The sequence below is a fragment of the Spermophilus citellus genome (assembly GCF_964194105.1).
Source record: "Spermophilus citellus genome assembly, chromosome: 5".
NCBI lineage: Eukaryota > Metazoa > Chordata > Mammalia > Rodentia > Sciuridae > Spermophilus > Spermophilus citellus.
In genome coordinates, this window is record NC_138186.1 from 139,096,777 (window position 1) to 139,116,256 (window position 19,480).

Consider the following 19,480-nt stretch of genomic DNA (forward strand, 5'->3'; position numbering starts at 1 on the left):
CTCGAAATTTGGCCCACATAGTTTTGAAATCCAGCTCTTCAAAACATTCTTTTTTGGTTGAGTAAGGCTGAAAATCAGTTCTGTCAGAAGTAGTTCTGTTGACCTGAGTGTAAAGGACTTCCTTTTTCTTCCATATACCTTCATTTTTTTTGAGTTAGATACCCCAAAGTTGCTAAACTCTATCTATCTCAGAGTTAGATGTCAGTATTTAGCAAGTACTATTTCCACTAATGGTTATTGCACTTGTGTTTTGCGAAATTTACTTTCAAATTTTATGAAGTAAACTTTCCATTCAGTATTACTGAAAGAGGCAGGAAATATAGGGATAGTTTTATCATAAAGAAAATACTAAAAATTCATACACACACACACACACACACACACACACACACACACACACACACTTGGTATGGCTGGTGTTAAGAGGAAATGGTTTTAAAGAGCAATTTTAAGAGTTGGCTAAAAATGTGAATGGATTTAGATGCAAAGTTGTTAAAATACATTCAATTTTATCATTATTGAATGTATTTTAAGATGAACTGTTTTCTTAAATTTATTCTATATTCCTTTGAGGTTTTATTTATTTATTTATTTATTGGTACTAAGAATTGAACTCAGAGGCATGCTTAACCATGGAGGCACATCCCCAGCGCCTTTTGTATTTTAATAATCTTTTTTAAAATTATTTTTTAGTTGTTTGTTAGGGTCTGTAAACAAGTCAAGATGGTGCCTGGCATTTTGCTAGAGGGAGTGGTTTGTGAGCCAGCGAGCCATTAAGTGTGGAGATTCCTTATTGGTTGACTGCTGTATCTAGTTTATGTTAATTAGGATAAGCTGTGTGGAATGTATATATACCCCTCCTGTGCTACAATAAACGGCTCCCATTCCTGCTGTAGTTGTTGTTAGACACAACACCTTTATTTCGCTTGTTTATTTTTTTATGTGGTGCTGAGGATGGAACCCAGGGTCTCGCATGTGTGAGGTGAGCGCTCTACCACTGAGCCACAACCACACCCCCACTTTTGTATTTTACTTAGAGACAGGGCCTTACTGAGTTTCTTAGGGCCTCACTAAGTTGCTGAGGCCAGCTTTGAACTCTGCCTCGGGCTGCTTGGATTATAGGTGTGCAAGTTTCTTTTGAGTTTAATTAAGCCTAAGAATGGAGAAGTTAAGATGTATTGTTATTATTATTATCATTTTTGATGAAGAGTTTCTTTCCACTTTTATTCTTAATCATTAATGTAATACATTAAAGCATTAATTTAGAAATATAGAAATTACAAAGAATAAGTCCCCCTCACCTCCCAGAGAAAAGCAAACTTAGCCATTTAGTTGTATCCTTTCTCTGTGTGTGTGTGTGTGTGTGTGTGTGTATGTGTGTTGTGTGTATTGTGTGTGTATGTGTGATTATCTCTGGTTTTTAAAATATGTGAGCTCTAAAATAGTCATTTTAGCCTCTGTATTTTTAATTTTGTTAACTTGAAAATTATAAAAATATTTTAATATTTCTTTACCTCATTTATTTTGTTATATGAATGGAGATCTATTCATTTCATCAATTAAAGATCATTTAGATTTCTGGTTTTTATTATTGCAAGCAGTGCTGCTACTCACATCTCTATATATCTGTGCACAGATATCACCTATCTCATAGGTTAATTGGAATTAATAAATATACTAATACATGATAAAAGAATGCATGGCATATGAGTACTTCAAAAAGTCATAAATTCATTATGTTCTCTATTACTAGTGAACTCCTAGAAGTGAAATATCAAATATTGTTAAGTGTTACCAAATTGCTCTCCAAAGAATTTTTACCAGGTTATACTCTCTTCATCAATGAATAAACATTTTTTGCTTGTCCATACTATTTAAAGTTTTTAATTGTCATAAGCACAGAAAAATCCACATGTATTATATATAAGTCTGGGTTCAGCAATGTGAACCCCAATGTGAAATCCACGCTCAGATCAAGACAGAGTATATCCGCATTACCCCAGAATCTTCCCTTGAGTTTCCACCCAGTTCTTATTTCTTTCCCCCACCCCAAAGTTAAGTGCTACTTTGTTTCTGGCACCATAAATTCATTGTATATTCTCTCATGTCCAGCTTCTTTGATTCAACGGGATATTTGAATTGGGTGATGGAGACCATTCATGTTGCTGCAGGCATCAATAGTTCATTTCTCAGTATGGTATTCTATTATCTGAATATTGTAAATTATCCATTATACTATTGAAGGGCATTTAATATATTTGTTTCAGGTATTTGAGTGCTACACTATTATTCTGTGTGCTTTTTGTTATGTTTACATAAACATTTCTGTTGTAGAGTCATTAGTTGAATAGAATTGTTAGTTCATAAGATAGTGGTTCATTCATCTTTAAAAGATAAAGCCAATTTTCCAAGTAGTTGTGCCAGTTCATCACAATGATAACAATATAGGCTTAGTACCACTTATACATCCTTGATTATTCTTGGTAGTATTTATTTTTTAAATGTTGGTCATTCCATTGGGTGCATAGTGTTATATCATTGTAGTTTTCATTATATTGTCCTGATGATAGCTAGTGAAGTATAGCACATTTTCATATGATTATTGATCATTTGGGTATATTCTATTGTGACATGCCCTTCAAGTCTTTTGCCCATTTTAAAAATTGGAGGTTTTTTTTCCTATTTATTTGTGTAAGTTATTTCTTTTTCTGGGTATGTGAGTATGGGTATTTTTTCTTAATTATATTCTTAAATAAGCAAGTTCCTTAATTTTAACAAAGTCTGCTCTTTCAACAATGTCCTTTATAATAAGTACCTTTTGTATCTAGCTTAAGAATCTGGGCCGGGCTGGGGATGTGGCTCAAGTGGTAGCGCGCTCGTCTGGCATGCGTGCGGCCCGGGTTCGATCCTCAGCACCACATACCAACAAAGATGTTGTGTCCGCCGAGAACTAAAAAATAAATATTAAAAAAGTCTCTCTCTCTCTCTCTCTCTCTCTCTCTCTCTCTCTCTCTCTCTCTCTCTCTCTCTCTCCCCCTCCTCTCTCACTCTCTCTTTAAAAAAAAAAAAAAAAAAAAAGAATCTGGGCCTACCTAAAGTCATGAAGGCATTTTCTTATGTTTCCTACAAAAAACTTTATTGTTTCAACTTTCTTTGCTTGGTCTACAGTCCATTTTAAGTGTTGTGAGAAAGCAGTAAATACTCAGGTTTCCCCCAAATAGGTATCTAGCTGAGGCTGCACCTTTTATTAATATGTGCTATACTGCCACTTGTGCTGTAAATCAAGTGGCCATATATGTTTGGTTTTGGTGACTTTATGTTATATTAGTCTGTTTGTAGATTTTTTAAAAATCAAAATCATAGATTTCAAAATATATCCTCATTCCTGATAGTGAAATTCCTTTATGTTTTTCTCCTGCAAGATTATCTCTGCAATCCTTTGCATCTCCCTCAACTTTTATCAAAGTATGGATATTACTCTCTTAATTACTTGCTAATTTGATAGCCTACCCTACGGAAAAAAAAAATCAAAGCTTTGTTTTCAAAAATTATATGGCAGCCGCCATCTTGATTTAAATTGACTCCATCTCCTAAGCCATGTTTAATTTGAAAGTTCAGGTGTGGATATCCAATTAGAGTCTGTCAATGGAGTTCTTTTCTTGGTGTCTTTGGATTTGGAACCAGAGAGGATTTGAAGTTCTAAGTATAAAATTCATGCTTTCCACCATGTGGAAAGTGCAGTATCTGGTAAAGTTAAAACTAATTATGTGGATATATGCAATGAATAGATGTGGAAAGAAACCCAATTGTGCTGGAGTTCTTGATCCTCATTATTTAGTGATCCCAGATGAATCTCTGTGTGTCTTGTGGATGGTTTCATTTTAATGTGGGAAAATATACATAACACAAAATAGACCTTTGCAACCACCATTCTACTTTCTGTCTCTATGGATTTGATTACTTTATATAACTCATGTAAGTTGAATCCTATAGTATTTATCTTTGTCACTGACTTATTTCATGTATCATAATGTGTTCAAGATTTCATGTTCATGATTTCATTCTCAGAAAATTTGTTATTGGTGCATATAAAAAAACTACTGATTTTAGTATGCTGCTTTTGTAACCTGCTAATTTACTGAATTCATTTTCAATTTGAGTGTTAAAACTACAATCAAATTATCTTCCAGAAAGATAGTATAAATCTATGTTCCCAAGAGGCAATAATTGACGCATGTACCTTCTTACAAGCTCAAGAAGATTATCATTAAATTTTTTGCCAACTGAACCAAAACAAGTAAGAAAACCAGACCAAACCAAAACAACAACAACAAACAGAAACAAAATCAAACAAAAAACTGTCATGGTTGTTTTTATTTTCATTTTAATCAGTATAGTATGGTTGAATAGCTTTTATCTCATTTGGCCATTTGTATATCCATGTCTGTGAAAAGCCATTTTATAAGCTTTTCATTTTTCTATTTGTGTCAATGGGTTAATTGCTTTTTAGCTAATTGATTTGGTCCAGATAACATACTCATGACACATTTTGAATATTAATATTTTGTCTGTAATACACATAATTGAACAATGCTCCCCTGGCTGTCAGTTCTCTTTTAAAATTGAGTTAAATAACATAACTTGTCATTCAGAAATTTTAAGGCCAATAGGTAGACCAGTTTTTTTCCTTTATTGCTTTTAATTATATATCTTATGTAAGAAGGTGTTTTCTATTCCAAAGATGTACATATTTTTTCCTTCCTTTTCTTAGTAATTTTATTCTTTTTAATTTGCCATAACATTTTTTGATATACAAAATTAATAAGTATTTTTGTGCAAATTTTAAGGCTATTATATAATGAGCTTGTCCCCCACTTCTCTTACCACGTATGTGAGTTATCTGACCATATTTTCCATCCTATTTTAATATGTAAGTTAAGACTGTATTCTCCCCAAAAGTTTTTAGAACAGCTAATTCCATTCTTCTCCTTTCCTTGTTGAACTGAAATATCTTCTGTATCATAACCAGACTATTTTTTTACATGGTTCTATTTATATACTTTGTTCCAATCTACTTGACTACTGTGATAATGCCACACTATTTTTATTACAATATATTTAAAAATATGTTTTCTTTTAAAAAATAATCTCCACATTTTTAATGTATTTTATTTTGACATATATTTTGAATCACCTTGTCAAGTCTCGTTTATACACTTATTGACAATTTATTAAATTTATAGATTAATTGGAGGCAGTTTACAATCTTTTACCCAGGAAATGATATCTGCATTTATTCAGAGCTTTTTGTGTGTGATTGATTAGCATTCCATATTTCTTTTGTTATATCAGTTTTATCTCATTCATGCTAAGCTTATATGTAAATTATTTAAATTATTTTTAAAGTTATTTTGAATATTATGTTAATTTGGGGCTAGAAGTTATTGGCATTAAGTCACCAGTCACTGGGGTATAAAAAATATTTATAGTCAAATATTTATCATAAACATGAATAGTTTTTTAAATCAATTTTTATTTGATTCTCATAAATTTTCATCCTGTATAATCATAAAGTTTGCAAAAGTGACTTGTCTTTTTTCCAGTATTTTTGTTACTTTATTTTACATTAGTCAGAATATCCCAACTAATGTTGAATAGAACTGTTGATAATTTGTTCATGTCTCTCCCCTGTATTAATGGGATTACCTCTAACACTTCATTCTTAATGTAGTGGGGTTTTTTGTTTTGTTTTGTTAAGGTTAGCTTTTACAGTTTAAATCTGAAATGTCCCTCAGAGGCTCATGTGTTAAAGATTTGGTCCCCAGTTCATAGCATTATTGGGAGGTGATGGAACTTTAGGAGGTGGGAGAGGTTTTAGATCATTGGGGCATGTATTTGAAGGGGATCATAGGACCACAGAACCATCTTCTTTCCTTTTCATATCCAACCATGAGATGAAAAGTTTTGCCATGTGCTGCTGCCATGATATGCTGCCTCTCCACAGGCCCAAAAGCAATGGAACAAACCAAACATGAACTGGACTCTCCAGAACTGTAGCCCAAATAAACTTTTCTCTTTATAAATTGATAATCTCAGGTATTTTGTTATAGTAACAGAAAGCTTATTAATACATTGGCCAATAAAGAATTTTGATACTATAAACAAATACAAATTATATATGTTTTAATATAATTGTGGTATATTAGGCATGTCAAAGTCTGTGGTAAAGAACTGAACACAGTATACTGGAAAGACCCCAAATTTGGGGATAACTAGATGGAAACCCTGACTCCATCATTTAACCAGAAGTATGACATTGAGAGTGATACTTAACTTCTGTGACTTTGTTTCTGCAACTGAAATAGAAATATAATGCACACAAGAATAGGATTATTTTTTATAAGCAATGAAAGCTTATTTTACTCTTCCTGGCCTCACACTAGTTCATAGCACAGTATCTGTATACTTTGTATAGTACAGTGAATTTTACTAAAGTGACACTTATGGAATCTTTAAGACTGGACCCACAATGTAACAAAATCAAGGATATATCAAATATGTGACTCTACTAAGGTGAAAACAAAAATAAAAATCTTTCTTTGAGAGTTTTATAAAGTTGATTAGTTCTGTCTATCTAGAGTGGGTGGGAGGAATCTTATTACACTAAGCCTTTTTCTTTTAAGGGCCAAAATGTTTCATCCAGATTTGAGAAGTCATTCAGAAGTGTAAAACACTGACACAAAGACCCCTTTACTTACAAATATGGTTTATTAGTGAGTGATGTAAGAATTGAGTTACCACTAACTTAATAAATAGAATTAAAATACAAACCAGTGAACCCATTATGAAGTACTTTGTACATATTTGGATTCTGATAACTTTGAAAAGCAGAGGTCAGTCACCACTTGGACAATAAGTATTTGTTTCTTCTACATAGCTCCCATCAGAGCTAATGATCAAAATAGTTTTGAATGTCCCTGCATAGTTTTTCAAATTTAGGAAGGTCCTACCCTGTCATTACAATATGGCTGCAAATATCTGCACACATATTTATTTACATTTTAATATGTAAATGAAGACTATATTCTCCCCAAATGTTTTTGGAACAGCTATTTCCATTCTTCTCCTTTCCTTGTTGAACTGAAATATCTTCTGTATCATAACCAGACTATTGGTTAGTTGTAAAGCCTATAGCTTCTGTGAAGATGTTCAATTCATATGTGTCTCAGTGCACAATATAAACATAAAACAAGTGAAATATATCTTAATCTACCCAGGTAGAGCTGAGTCCTTTTATAGCGGGGTTGTGTTTTCTGTGACTTGTACTCTCAGAGCAGTCTATGGAGCATTCAGAACACAGTGTGTGCTTCCACAGATATTGTAATGCAGTTAATGAAGATAATATATGTGTGGTTTAGGGACTTCCTTTAACATTTCAAAGTCTGTTTTTTTTTTCAAATAGATTCTGTTTCTTGATGATAGACACTTTAATTACTTATATTTGTAGCAGCAACATTTAGTGTGGATTCTATAAACAATGTTAAAAAGGCAAATAAAAACAATTTGACAGTTATTGAAGCCTATTACGAAACTTCAACTAAATAAAAAATAGTATAAAGGTATAACTAAATATAAACAATGCTATTATAAGAAGATACATTAGCCAATACTCAGGGTAATAGAATACACTGACTTCTTTTTTGGAAATTGTTATATAAATGAGTAGCATCTGTAATGTTGATCATCTTTTTTTTAAAAAAACTCCATGGGCCAGGCAGGGTAAGGCACGCCTGTAATCCCAGCAACTCTGGAGGCTGAGGCAGGAGGACGGCAAGTTCAAAGCCAGCCTCAGCAAATTAGCAAGGGCCTAAGCAACTTATTGAGACTCTGTCTCAAAATTTAGAAAAAAGGGCTAGTGATGTGACTCCATGGTAAAGTGCCTCTGGGTTCAATCCCTGCTACCTAACAAAACAAAACAAACTCTGTGGGCAGAAGGAATGCTTCTAGGGAGGTTCAGAATCTATGTCTGCTAGGCTTGATAGCCTTCTCTCTCAGTGGTAGGTACATTTTCTTCTGTTCTCTCCAGGTAGAATTGTACATTTGGTGATTAATCACTGAGATTAGTGCCTCTGTAAGAGATGAAACCAGAGGCCGATAATAGATGTCAATATGTTGAAAACCAAATATATTTAAGGCCCACAGGGAAGGGTGGCCACAGAGCATACTCTTAAGAAAAATGAGCAAAATCCCCAAGGGAGAAAGAAGTGGCTTGCTTTTTCACATATTCCATCAGAGGCCAATTTTGCTGCTTCGAAGCAATCTAAATTATTATGGGTGACTTTCTGCTGCAAAGATGTGTGTGTGTGTGTGTGTGTGTGTGTGTGTGTGTGTGCGCGCGCGCATCAGCAAAACCTTTCTTCTTTTTAAGGGAAAGATATTTTTGTATTCATTTAATCGGAGCCTTCTGTTTCCTGGATTTGCAGTCCGACTGGGGAGTTACTTTTTTCCCCGCGTGGAGAAGGCTGTGGGAGAGTGACGCAGGCAGGGCCTGGCTGGCAGGTTCCCCCCTCAGTGCCTGCCTCTGGGTCTGGCCTGCTGTGTGGCTGCTGTTTATACCTGCTCAAGTACTTTCTGTGTTTGAGTTGGCGCTTGGAGCTTACATGCTAGAGCCCCAGGCTGCTCATGATGTGTGTCCCAGGACTTTGAAACCTATGAGCTGGCGGCTGGGGCAAGAGAATGTCTCTCTCAGTTTTTGGGTGAACTCCATGTTTTTTTCCAAGAGGTTAGATCACTGTCCACAGTCCAGGCTTGCTAGACAGAATGTAACAGTTACTGTTGGAGACATCCTGAACTTTTAAAGGCAGAAGGCGGGAGGGGGAAGGGGGAGAGAAAGCCCTGGGTCAACAGAACAGCTTGAAAATGAACATTTTTTTTTATGTCAGGTAAACAAAGGTTTTCACTGAACTGGAAAACTTTATCATCAAAAAAAATAAAAAGGCAAAAAGGATCACATCTTATTATGGTAAGAGGGACAGATTAGTATAAATTTCCCAGTTGCATTCCAGGTTATATTTGAGACCAGACCAGATTAATCAGTGGTTGCAGCAGGGTATTAGGAATGATATGATTTTTGTAAAAAAAAAAAAAAAAAAAAAAAATTTACCTGGCAGTGTCCCTGGTCCTTTCATCAGTCCATAAAGATCTTTGGAAGATTTGACTTTTTTACAGGGTGGCAAAGTTAGGAAACCTTTGGCCCTTGCTTGTCCCTTGCCACCGATGTTTGCTCCTTCTTCCATTTCCCTTTTCCGTCATATTAGGAATATCATCATCTATTTTTTTTTCCCCCTCGGATTTCTCTCCCCTCATCTTTTCCTATGATAAACTTTGGTCTGTGGGTGAAATTTTATTTTGGTTATATAATCTTATGAGTTGTTAGAATTCTATATTTTATTTCTGAGCATGTGTGTATACATAGATGGACATGATAGATATGTAAAAGCCACCAGACCTGAGACACTAGCAAGTAAGGAAAATGTTTTACACCAAAGAATAGTAACGTCCTGACCAAAAAATAGCCACATGGAGGGATTAATTGAGAGCTGGATGTGACTGATTTTCAAGTTCATAGCAACTTTGTTTACAGGAAAACATAAGAGAGCCCTTGTCACATCCTCCCCCCACCCCTGCCACCTCAATCAAGTACAGAGTCTGTGTTCTTATAAATATGTGAAGAATTTCATCTGTAATGTTTGTCTATGAGGGACATAAAAATACCTTTGAGTGGAGTGAGTGCCAGCCTTATTTCACCAAGCCAAGGGAAAGAAACGCTGCTCTTGGGTTTCCACCTAGAGAAATGCTAGTGAGGAATGAACAGACTCTAGCATATTTAGCCCTGGGTGGAACTCAGTGGTCTTCCATTTTACAGTGATGTCTTTTCTCTACCTCTCTCCTCAAACCTCTTTCCCAACCTAATTCATGCATTTGCCCCGAGAAAAGTTAAAGGATATTTAAATTGAACATTTAATTTGATCCTATCAGGAAGCAATGGCGTTAGGGACAGATGTATGCTATATGGACTCTGATGTGATACAGCTGTCCCAACATCTGGGATGGCTTTGTTTGTCATTCAAGAGGTTTATTGATGCAATGTGCATTCCCTGCTTCTCTTCATGAAGAAATGTTTATACCTGTGGGCATGTCCAGATGGCAGTGAAAGGCTTGCATTCATGAAAGCAGTGTTCTGCGATTCATGGAGGCCAAGGAATGCAGCAAAGGCATGCCTCATAAAGAGACAGTTTCTAAGGTGACAGATGAGCACCCTTGAGGCAGGAGGTGGGGAGGGGGGGCAGAGAGACAACCAGAAATAATACCACAAAAAAATAACTTTTTGTTATTGTTCTGGCAATTTATAAAAAGGGAGTGTGGGAAGAGGGGGAGGGGTTTGGAATTTTGTTCTTTGGGTCTCAGTAGAAATTTAATTTGGGTCTGCCCGGTGCATTGGGAGCACAGTGTCCCTTTCATAGGTTAATTTCAGCGACATAGGCCACCAAAGGTCCAAGGCATGACCAAAGGAACAGACTGATCTCTCAGGCTGTGACTGTCAGGTAGTGAATTATCAGGAATTCTGCATTCTTGGAATTTTTTTTTTCCTGTAGTATGTCCCTTTAATGCTATCACTGGAATGGTAAAATTTCAGCTGCATAAGTATTCTCAAGAGGGTATTTCTGACCCCGATTAACAATCTTGATGGGAAGAGTTTTCTCTTTGGACCATCTCCAAGTTCAGAGAAAGCTCAGATGAGGACTTCTAGCTATTGCAGCCAGTTGGAATGTAGACTGTGAACCCAGAAGGTAATACAGAAGGATATTATCACGTCTCAGAGAATTTGACACATTGTAACTCCTTAATACCTGATATACTATGTGGGGTTGGGGGAAGCCATGGAAGTAGAAAACAGCTCTAAAAACTAGAGAGGTTCTCAGGTTAAAAGAGGGGAATGGTTTCTGACAACCGAGTTAGTATTTCCATAATTTCTGTGTTAGTGGAGAAAAAGAAGAGTTCCTAAACTTTATAATAGGAGCCTGAAGGGCAGAAGCAAAATAACTTGCTTTTGCTACCGATGGTCTCATTGATATTCTTCATGTATTGCTGAAATGGCATGGATGAGGAAGGGACTGGCACGTACGTTACTTTCTAAACCTAATTAGATTGGCATAATGTCAAAATCATCCTAAATATGAAGTGGTAAGTGAAGGAGGACAGATTAACAAAGAATGGGTCGGGGTTAGAACTGGTACTTGTTCAAGTTCGTTCCATGTAGTTTACCAGGCAGTATGTTGGATGATGTTTGTAACAGACAGCTCTTTGAAGTGACACAGCAGAGGGCCAGTGTGATAGGGGACAGACAGATGTGAGTGGTGGTAACATGAGGTTAAGAGAATAATTCCAAGAAATGGGCCCACTGTGCTGACCCCCACATGCTTTCTTTTCCATGAAGCAATTTGCCTGCAGCCCTGCCTAGCTGAAGTGAACAAGATATGTCACATTCCTCAGCAAACCTCCCGTTCACTGTAGGAGAAATGCAGGCCTGAAATAATGTCGATAAGAAGATCACAAGTTAGCCTGAAGGAGGGACTTTTGTGACCCTTTCACAGGCCTGATCTTGGAACTCAGGGAGATAAGGATAATTCTTCCAAACCACAAAGTCTGTAAGAACAGTTTCCAACTAAAACCAGTCAGCATGGACCAAAGTGACCTAAAATGGTCAGGGCAGCAGGGACTTGAAAGGCTGATGTCATCCTGCTGTCAGTCAAAAGTTAAGAAGTGGACCTGGGCAGGACTTTCTGGAGACTTCCATGGGACCCCAATCAAATGGAGGGCAAGAAAGGCACACTGTCCCCCTCCTCTCTGAGAGGACCCACTCTCTTCCTTGGGAGTGTCCCCTTTTCCCCTTTCTCAACCTTTCTAATAAACTCACTGCCTGTTACTCTGAGCGACATGTATAAAAATCTTTTTGAATTGATCACTAGAATTGAGGTATAAAGGGAGAGCCTTTGCATAAAAAATGGAGGGTTCGGTGCAGCTCCCTAGGAACCCCACCAAGTCACAAAGGCCATGACATTGCCTTTATTTCTTTAGTCCTTTGAATGGGGTTAATGCAGACCCCTACCTTTTGGACCCATGGTCTGGGAGAATCTACTGCCAATTTAAGTGATTCTTTGTTGTCTCCCATTAACATACTACAGGGGTCTCCTCACTACCGTCTAGCTACTGTAGGCCTCGCTTTTTTTTTTTTTTTTTGCAACATTATATTAACTACAAGAAGCCCTGGAAACAATCAGACACTTATTGAATGAAATGCTATTCATTCTTTCATTCCCTGAAGAAAACATTGTTAGGTAGAAGATGGGGTAAGCTGAGGGCAAGTTTTCATGGAGCCTGTCAGGGAAGGCCATAGAAATACCCATTTAAGAGACTGATCACTATAACCTATACCACAGTAGATAATAGGGCTCAAAGGAAACTGTCAAGGTTCACTTAAGTAATAGTCTGCCTTTAAGCTGGTGAATTTTAATTTACCCAGAAAAAAAGAGCTTGTTATTCTTTTCTTAATATTTTCAGAAGGAAACACACACATATATCTTGGAAGTTAATTCCATGCTTTGGTCCCCAAAGATGCCTTGTGTCAAAATCCTAGCTTTTTAAGTCAAGCTAATTTCTTACTATTTCCAACTATGTATAAAAAGAACAATCTATCGTTCTTCTTAGTTACAACTTGAACACATTCATATAATGTCCTTTCAAAGAAATTTATAGGTGTCTCCAACTTATGTACCAATTCTAGTTCATATGGATATTTGGAAATTTGCAGTTTCTAGAAATATAATAACAATAGTAACAATATTTGTTGCATCCTTAATATGAGTCAGAGAGAGTTCTGTGTGCTTAATGTCTGTTGACTCACATATTCCTTTTAAATAACCACACTAGGTGGGTATCTTCCACAGATTATAAAAAATCGAGTCATAAGAAGGCTAAACAACTTTTCCAAGATCAGACCAACAGCAAATAGATGAGTTGAGAATGAAATGGATCCTGGCTTGAGAATACATGCAAGTGATTCAGGCGTTAGGTCAAAACTGAGCTTTTTTATTAGGTCCTCCAACCTTGCTCAGAAAAGCCCCCAAAGTGGAGAACTCTGCTCACAGAACTGAGAGCTCATTCATCACTTTTGAGACAATGTGCAGTGTACGTGTGAAAATGTTCTCATCAGATTTCCCCAGCCCTATTTCAGTTTGTTGTTTTTGGGTAGTTGTGTGTGTGTGTGTGTGTGTGTGTGTGTGTGTGTATGTGTTTCTCTCTAGAACAGTGTAAAACTCAAAAAGCATCCAAAAAGCTTTTCTTATATTCCCCTGATCTCTGTTTTGCTTGTTTATTTGCTTTTGTTATTTAGATCCTGAAGGAGAGAGAGAATTGCAGTCTGCTGTGGGTTTGATGTGGGGAAGATTAAAGGAGGAGAGTCAACTGATGCTCCAGGCTCTTCATTCCTGGGACAGCAAAGTCTGGCCTGGGGTGTGGCCGGGAGACCTGATGGCAATGCTGGAGAAGGGGCAGCCCGGTGAGCAGGGGAGAAATAGCGTATCTGAGCTCCCATTTCTTTTCTCTTTCCATGTCTTCCTGTCATGCTGTCATTAGGGTTGTCACACCTACTATGTCTTGGAGAGAAAGAAATATAATAGAAACTGGAGATGTTTAGGCATCCTCACAGGCCAAAAGACAATCTGTGGAAAGAAGGGGTTTGAATGTGGTGAAAAGCATCAGGGACTATTTCAGTGAGGAAAGGGGACTGATGTGACTGGATGGGTGGTTTCCCCCATTTCTCTAATCATCTGTTGCAGCTTGGAGGATGGTAATGTTTGGAAATGAGAATCCAATCCCACTTGCCAAGGAACAGCTTTTGTAGATCTTTGGTTTTTGTCTTTGTCTTTTGTGGTGCCCTCATGCATGCTAGATGAATACTCTGCCATTGAGCTACATCCCTAACCCTTTTTATTTTCTATTTTGAGAAAGTGTCTCTATAAATTACTGGAGCTGGCCTTAAACTTGCTATCCTCCTGCCTCAGCCTCCTAGGTAGCTAGGATTACACACGAGCCACTGCACTTGACTTTGGAGATGTTTAATGCTTCATAAGTATTACTTTATATAGAGTGTCCCCAAAATAGACATTTTAAAATTAATCTGAAGTACAGTAATAAGGATTATACAATAGGGTCTGTGTAGAAAGGTTAAAGCAAATATAGCTAGAGAAAATCTGATGGCTTTGGAGTTCTGTTTTATAAGCAGGGAAACATCTAACTAAAAAGGTACATCTGATGGTATTGTTCTAGCCCAGGAAAAAAGAAAGTCAATCCACATACCCCTGGAATCAGGAATATAGTTACTGATATAAATGACTGGATAACATGTTCCTTAGACAATTGGAGAGTACTAGGAGATTCCCCTTAGTTCTAAATATATTTGACTGAAAGCTTAATATTAGTCATTCATTTTGACTGAAGTCTAAGAAAAGAGGAACAGAGGATACAATGAGGAGGCATAAGAACTTAACTCTCTTCTTTATATTTCTGTCTAGAGGTGTGCATTAACATAAAATATGATTATTGGCATAGAATACCATTTTTAAATAAAAAAAAACCAGGACTTAGTTTTGAATGTGAGTTAATATAGGGCTGGGACTGATATAGGTGAGTTTATATAGAGTTGGGAATGGTTGACATCAAAAGCTGATTTTTTTACATCAAAAGCTTTGATTGATATCAAAGCTGATTTTTATCCTAACTACTAAACATGGGTCATTCCCAATTACAAATGGCAAGAGACCTTGGTCCAAAAAATATAGATTCTATAGTTTTGTTTAAATATTATTTATTAAACTAAATACCATTTATTAACATTAATGAAAACTAAAAGCACATTCCTTCAAGTTCAAGTCATTTAAATTGTATTCACTGGCCCAAATAAAAAAGGGAAAAAAAAGTCCTAGGTTTCATTTCAAATATGAAGCAAATTCCTCTTTGGCTTTAGAGAATCCTACATGAATGAAGTCATATCATATTGGGGAGAATGTGATAAAATAAATTTTAATATTTCTCCTTATATGGTTGCCTTGCTCAAGATCAGGCATTAGAATAAGTGCACTGAAATTAAGCAATAAGTATTCATATTAAATGGATTGCATTTGAAACTTCATATGCTCATAACATTTTTTTTTCCTGTACTTTCAGGTTTCCCATTCTGAGTGTGGACTGTCAAACCAAGTTGTGTATCTTTCCCTCAACAGTAATCGTACCTGCTTTGTATTCTACTGTTATCATTTACATCTTCAGATATTCCAATTTTTTCCCTCATTTTTATTCTAAAGCCATTGGACTATAGGGCTTCCAACTTTGGTGCTTTCTGTTCCAGTTAAAATTAATGTTCAAGAACTACCAAATTTTCACAAGAGATTCTTTATTATTTATTCACATGGGCTGAGTAGCATTTTTTAGAGGTCCATGTAGCCTGAAAGATAAGTGAGTGGAGTGTTTTTATCTAATCATGCTTTTTATGCTCTTCTATTAAAGTAAAGAGAACATTCCTTTATAATATTATTATGATTATTATTATTATTATCAAGAGATGTGTACCCATTATGCTGCTAATAACAATCTATTGTCAGTACTAAAATAACATATTGCCATATTTCAAATTAATACTTTAAATAGATATAAGTGAATATTCTATACTAAACTGAGATTAATCTGTAGGGCACACTGGCACACATCTATAATCCCAGGTATTCAAGAGGCTGAGGCAGGAGAATCATAAGTTCAAGGCGGGCCTAGACAACTTAGCAAGATCATGTCTCAGTAATAATAATATCAATAATAAAGAGGATTAGGAATGTGGTTCAGTGGTAGAGCACCCCTGGGTTCAATTCCCAGTACTGTAAAAAATAAATAAATAAAAATAGGTTAATTCATTCTGATTAGCAAAATTATTTTGGGTACAACTTAAGAATTCTGCTCCTTCTTTAGTTTCCAGGAAAATCCAAGCCTATCTCACTTATATCCCACTTGAGAGCTTATCTAATTGGAAAATATTTCCCCTCTTGGTAAAGTTGTATCTACTATGAGGCCAGCATTTTTTTTCATGTAGAAAAAACAAACAGACAAACAAAAAAACCCAAACCACTTCTTACTTAATATACAATCTCTTTCCAAAAAGTCTGTATTTTTTTTCCAGTGTTTTATTCTAGAAGGAAGAATAAATACATTGGACCAAAACAAATTATGGAAAAGACTATCCATAATTGGACTCCATCTGTCGAAAGGGGGTAAAGCCTTCCAAAGGCAGAAAAAAGATTTGAGTAACTAAGTGAGAACTATAAAGTTGGTTCTGTTGTCTAAGGAGGCATGTAATCTTCAGTTAAACTTAAAATATCTGTTTAGTTTCTTAATAATTGAATTAATTTAGTGTAGAAAATCCCTCCTAAAAACCTACTAGGGCATCTGTTATGCTCATCAGTAACCTACACTCAGAGGCTATATCTACGAGATCATGAACAATGGAATGAGAATGCAAAGATTGCTTCCAAATAACTAAAATATGCTCTTACTCCACCCCTGCTGGTTTTCATCATCAAATGTTCTGTATTAAAATTTTTTATTATGGTAACATGTGTAACACTGTAAAGTTTACAATTCTCACCATTTAAGTGTGTATTTTAATACTATTTGAGTCCATTCACGTTTTTGTGCAACCATCACTACTATCCACTTATTTTTATCATTCCAAGCTAAAATTCTCTATTCCTTGAACAAAGTAACTTCCTGTTCCATCTATCTTTCTTCATTCCCTAGTAACTACTGCTTTTCTTTCTGTCTTTATGTATTTTACTCTTCTAGGTACCTCATACAAATGGATGGTACAATATTTGTCCTTCGTGTCTGACTTGTTTTACTTACCACATGGCTTTAAGGTTCATCCATTGCTGAGGGCCATTACCAAGTAGGAATGACGCATCGATTTCCTTGCCAGCGTACCCCATGTTAAATTTGCTGTGACCTTGCATGTGTGTTTGAGAAAGATGACCCTACTCAAGGACGAGGGTGGATCCAGGATTAGGGTGTATCCTGCAGTTTGAGGAAGTATAGTATCCAGGTCCTTGGGTTTAGGGCGTTCCCAGTTTAAGACCTTGGGTTTTAGGGAAGTTCGATGTTGAGGATTATTGCTGCTGGAAATAGGGCGTTCCTGCTACCTGAGCTCCCGTTGAGTTCTCGTGAGATTCAGAGAGCATTTTGGGAAGAAAGCCTAGTGGAGTAGGTGAATTGGGCAGAGGAGAACTGGGATTGCCCCAGAACGTGTGTGGAGGCCGGTGTGAGTTCGGGAATAAAGAATTGCTGTTTGAATCTACAAAGCTGTGTGGTGGCTCGTGATTCTGTGCCCAGCCAAGACATTGGCAATCCATGTTGTGCTGTGTCAGCGTTTTATTCTCTTGGGAGGGTAATTGTCCATTAGATGTATGTACCACATCTTTGTTCACTCATTCATCCACCTATGGACATTTGTATTGTTTTTACCTTTTGACTACTATCAACAATGAGTCTGTGAACATTGGTGTACAAATATTTGAGTCCATTTCCAGTTATTTTGTATATACCCAGAACTTGAATTCCTGAATCATAGTAATTCTGCATTTAATTTTTTTTCCAGAACCATCATACTGCTTTCCAAAGCAGCTCCACCAGGCAAGGCTCCCACCTATGAGGCACCAGCATTCCCACTTCTCCACATCCATGCCAACTCTCCTTCCTTCCTTCCTTCCTTCCTTCCTTCCTTCCTTCCTTCCTTCCTTCCTTCCATCCTTTTCTTAATAATAGCCATCCTTTGGGTGAAAAATGGCATCCCAGTGCATTTCACTTACGTTTATTGATGTTGAGCATCTTTTCATGGCTTGTTGGCTATGTGTGATTCTTCTCTGGAGAAATGTCTATTCAAGTCCTGTGCTCATTTTTGGGTTGTGTTTTTTGCTTGTTTGGGAGTACTATAATTTTTTTTTCATGTTTAGTTCAATTTTTCATGGTCAATTTTCAAAAGAGATCACTTGGTTCCTTACATACTATAAGGCACATTTTCTAAGGCCAAATCCTGAGAAAAGCTGAATCAAGTCTAGCTCTTTTAGTCAGAAAATAAGCCATTTATCTAGTTTAAAAAACATTAAATATCATGTATGTTTTATTCTCTATTTTGTGGAATCATCATTAGTAATTGTTTTCATAGTACCTTACTTTTTAGCATTGAAAGGCCATGATAACATTCTCTAAACTCTGTGAAATAAAGAATCTTGATACCAAGAAAGTTCTTGTGGAAGAGATGAACATATGACTTGATAATAGAAATAGTTTATCTGTTTTGGCTTTTTGAAAAAACAAAGATGCTGGGGCTGGTGTTCAGTGGCAGAGCCCTTGCCTAGCATGTGTGAGGCGCTGGGCTCGATCCTCAGCACTGCATACAAAAATTAATAAAATAAAGACATGCTGTTCATCTACAACTACAAAATAAATAAATAAATAAAGGACTCTGTAACTATGTTTCAAGATCAACGTCCCCTTCTTTCCTTTACTCCCTTCAAAAGAGCAAGGAAATTCACAATTCACATTTCTCTGGTAGAGCAGCATAATGAAAACCATGCTTCAAAACATCAAGCAAAGCCGAGAAGGATAGATTGGTAATCATCATTATTAACAGCATCATCATTATTAAAAAGGAAATATTAGGTCCACGTCTTTATGGAGTGATATAAATGTATGCTACAAAAAGTTTATAGATAAACTTCTATAATATGAAAAAAATGCAAAAGGCCATGAAAGAAAATGACCACACGGTATGAAAATATGTATTAAAACTGCTTATGCTGTGTATTTTGTAACAACATTCAACTAGTGAATAGTGGATAGAGTTATGAATAAATAATAATAAACATTATATTATGTTAAAATTAAAGGTTGGTAGTCATCATTATTAACAATCATTATCACTAGCATCATCAACATCAAAAAATATAAATTTTGTCCATTTTTTGTGGAGTAATGTAAATACATATAATGTATATAGTTTTAGTTAGCTTTTTGTCTCTATGACCAACATACCCAACAAGAATAACTTAGAGGAGAGAGACTTTATTTGGCGCTGTCAGTATCAGAGGTCTCATCCTTGAACAGCTGACTCCATTGCTCTGGACCCAAGGTGGGGCAGCACATCATGGGGGAAGGTTCCAGTGGAAGAAAGCAGCTCCATTTATGGAGTGGTCAGGAAGAAGAGAGAGGGAAAGGGGAGAGAAGGGGCCACAGGGAAGTTGCAGCCTTGTAGGACACTCCCCCAATGACTCATCTCCTCCAGTTGCCCCACCCACCTGTCTACAGTTACAACCCAGTCAAC

The 19,480-nt window shown here is 36.4% G+C and overlaps 1 protein-coding gene across 1 annotated transcript in view; it reads left to right on the plus strand.

Moving 5' to 3' along the window:
• Nucleotides 1-18,995, plus strand: part of LOC308649489 (uncharacterized protein) — a gene marked incomplete at its 5' end in the record, with an annotated part of 72,948 nt that extends 53,953 nt beyond the window's left edge. Inside the window, 2 exons of the mRNA XM_081295022.1 lie at nucleotides 13,454-13,618; nucleotides 17,756-18,995. Of these exons, the coding sequence (XP_081151148.1) occupies nucleotides 13,454-13,618; nucleotides 17,756-17,916 (326 nt within the window). The 3' untranslated portion in view covers nucleotides 17,917-18,995. The remainder of the gene's footprint in view (nucleotides 1-13,453; nucleotides 13,619-17,755) is intronic.
• Between the last annotated feature and the right edge of the window lie 485 nt (nucleotides 18,996-19,480).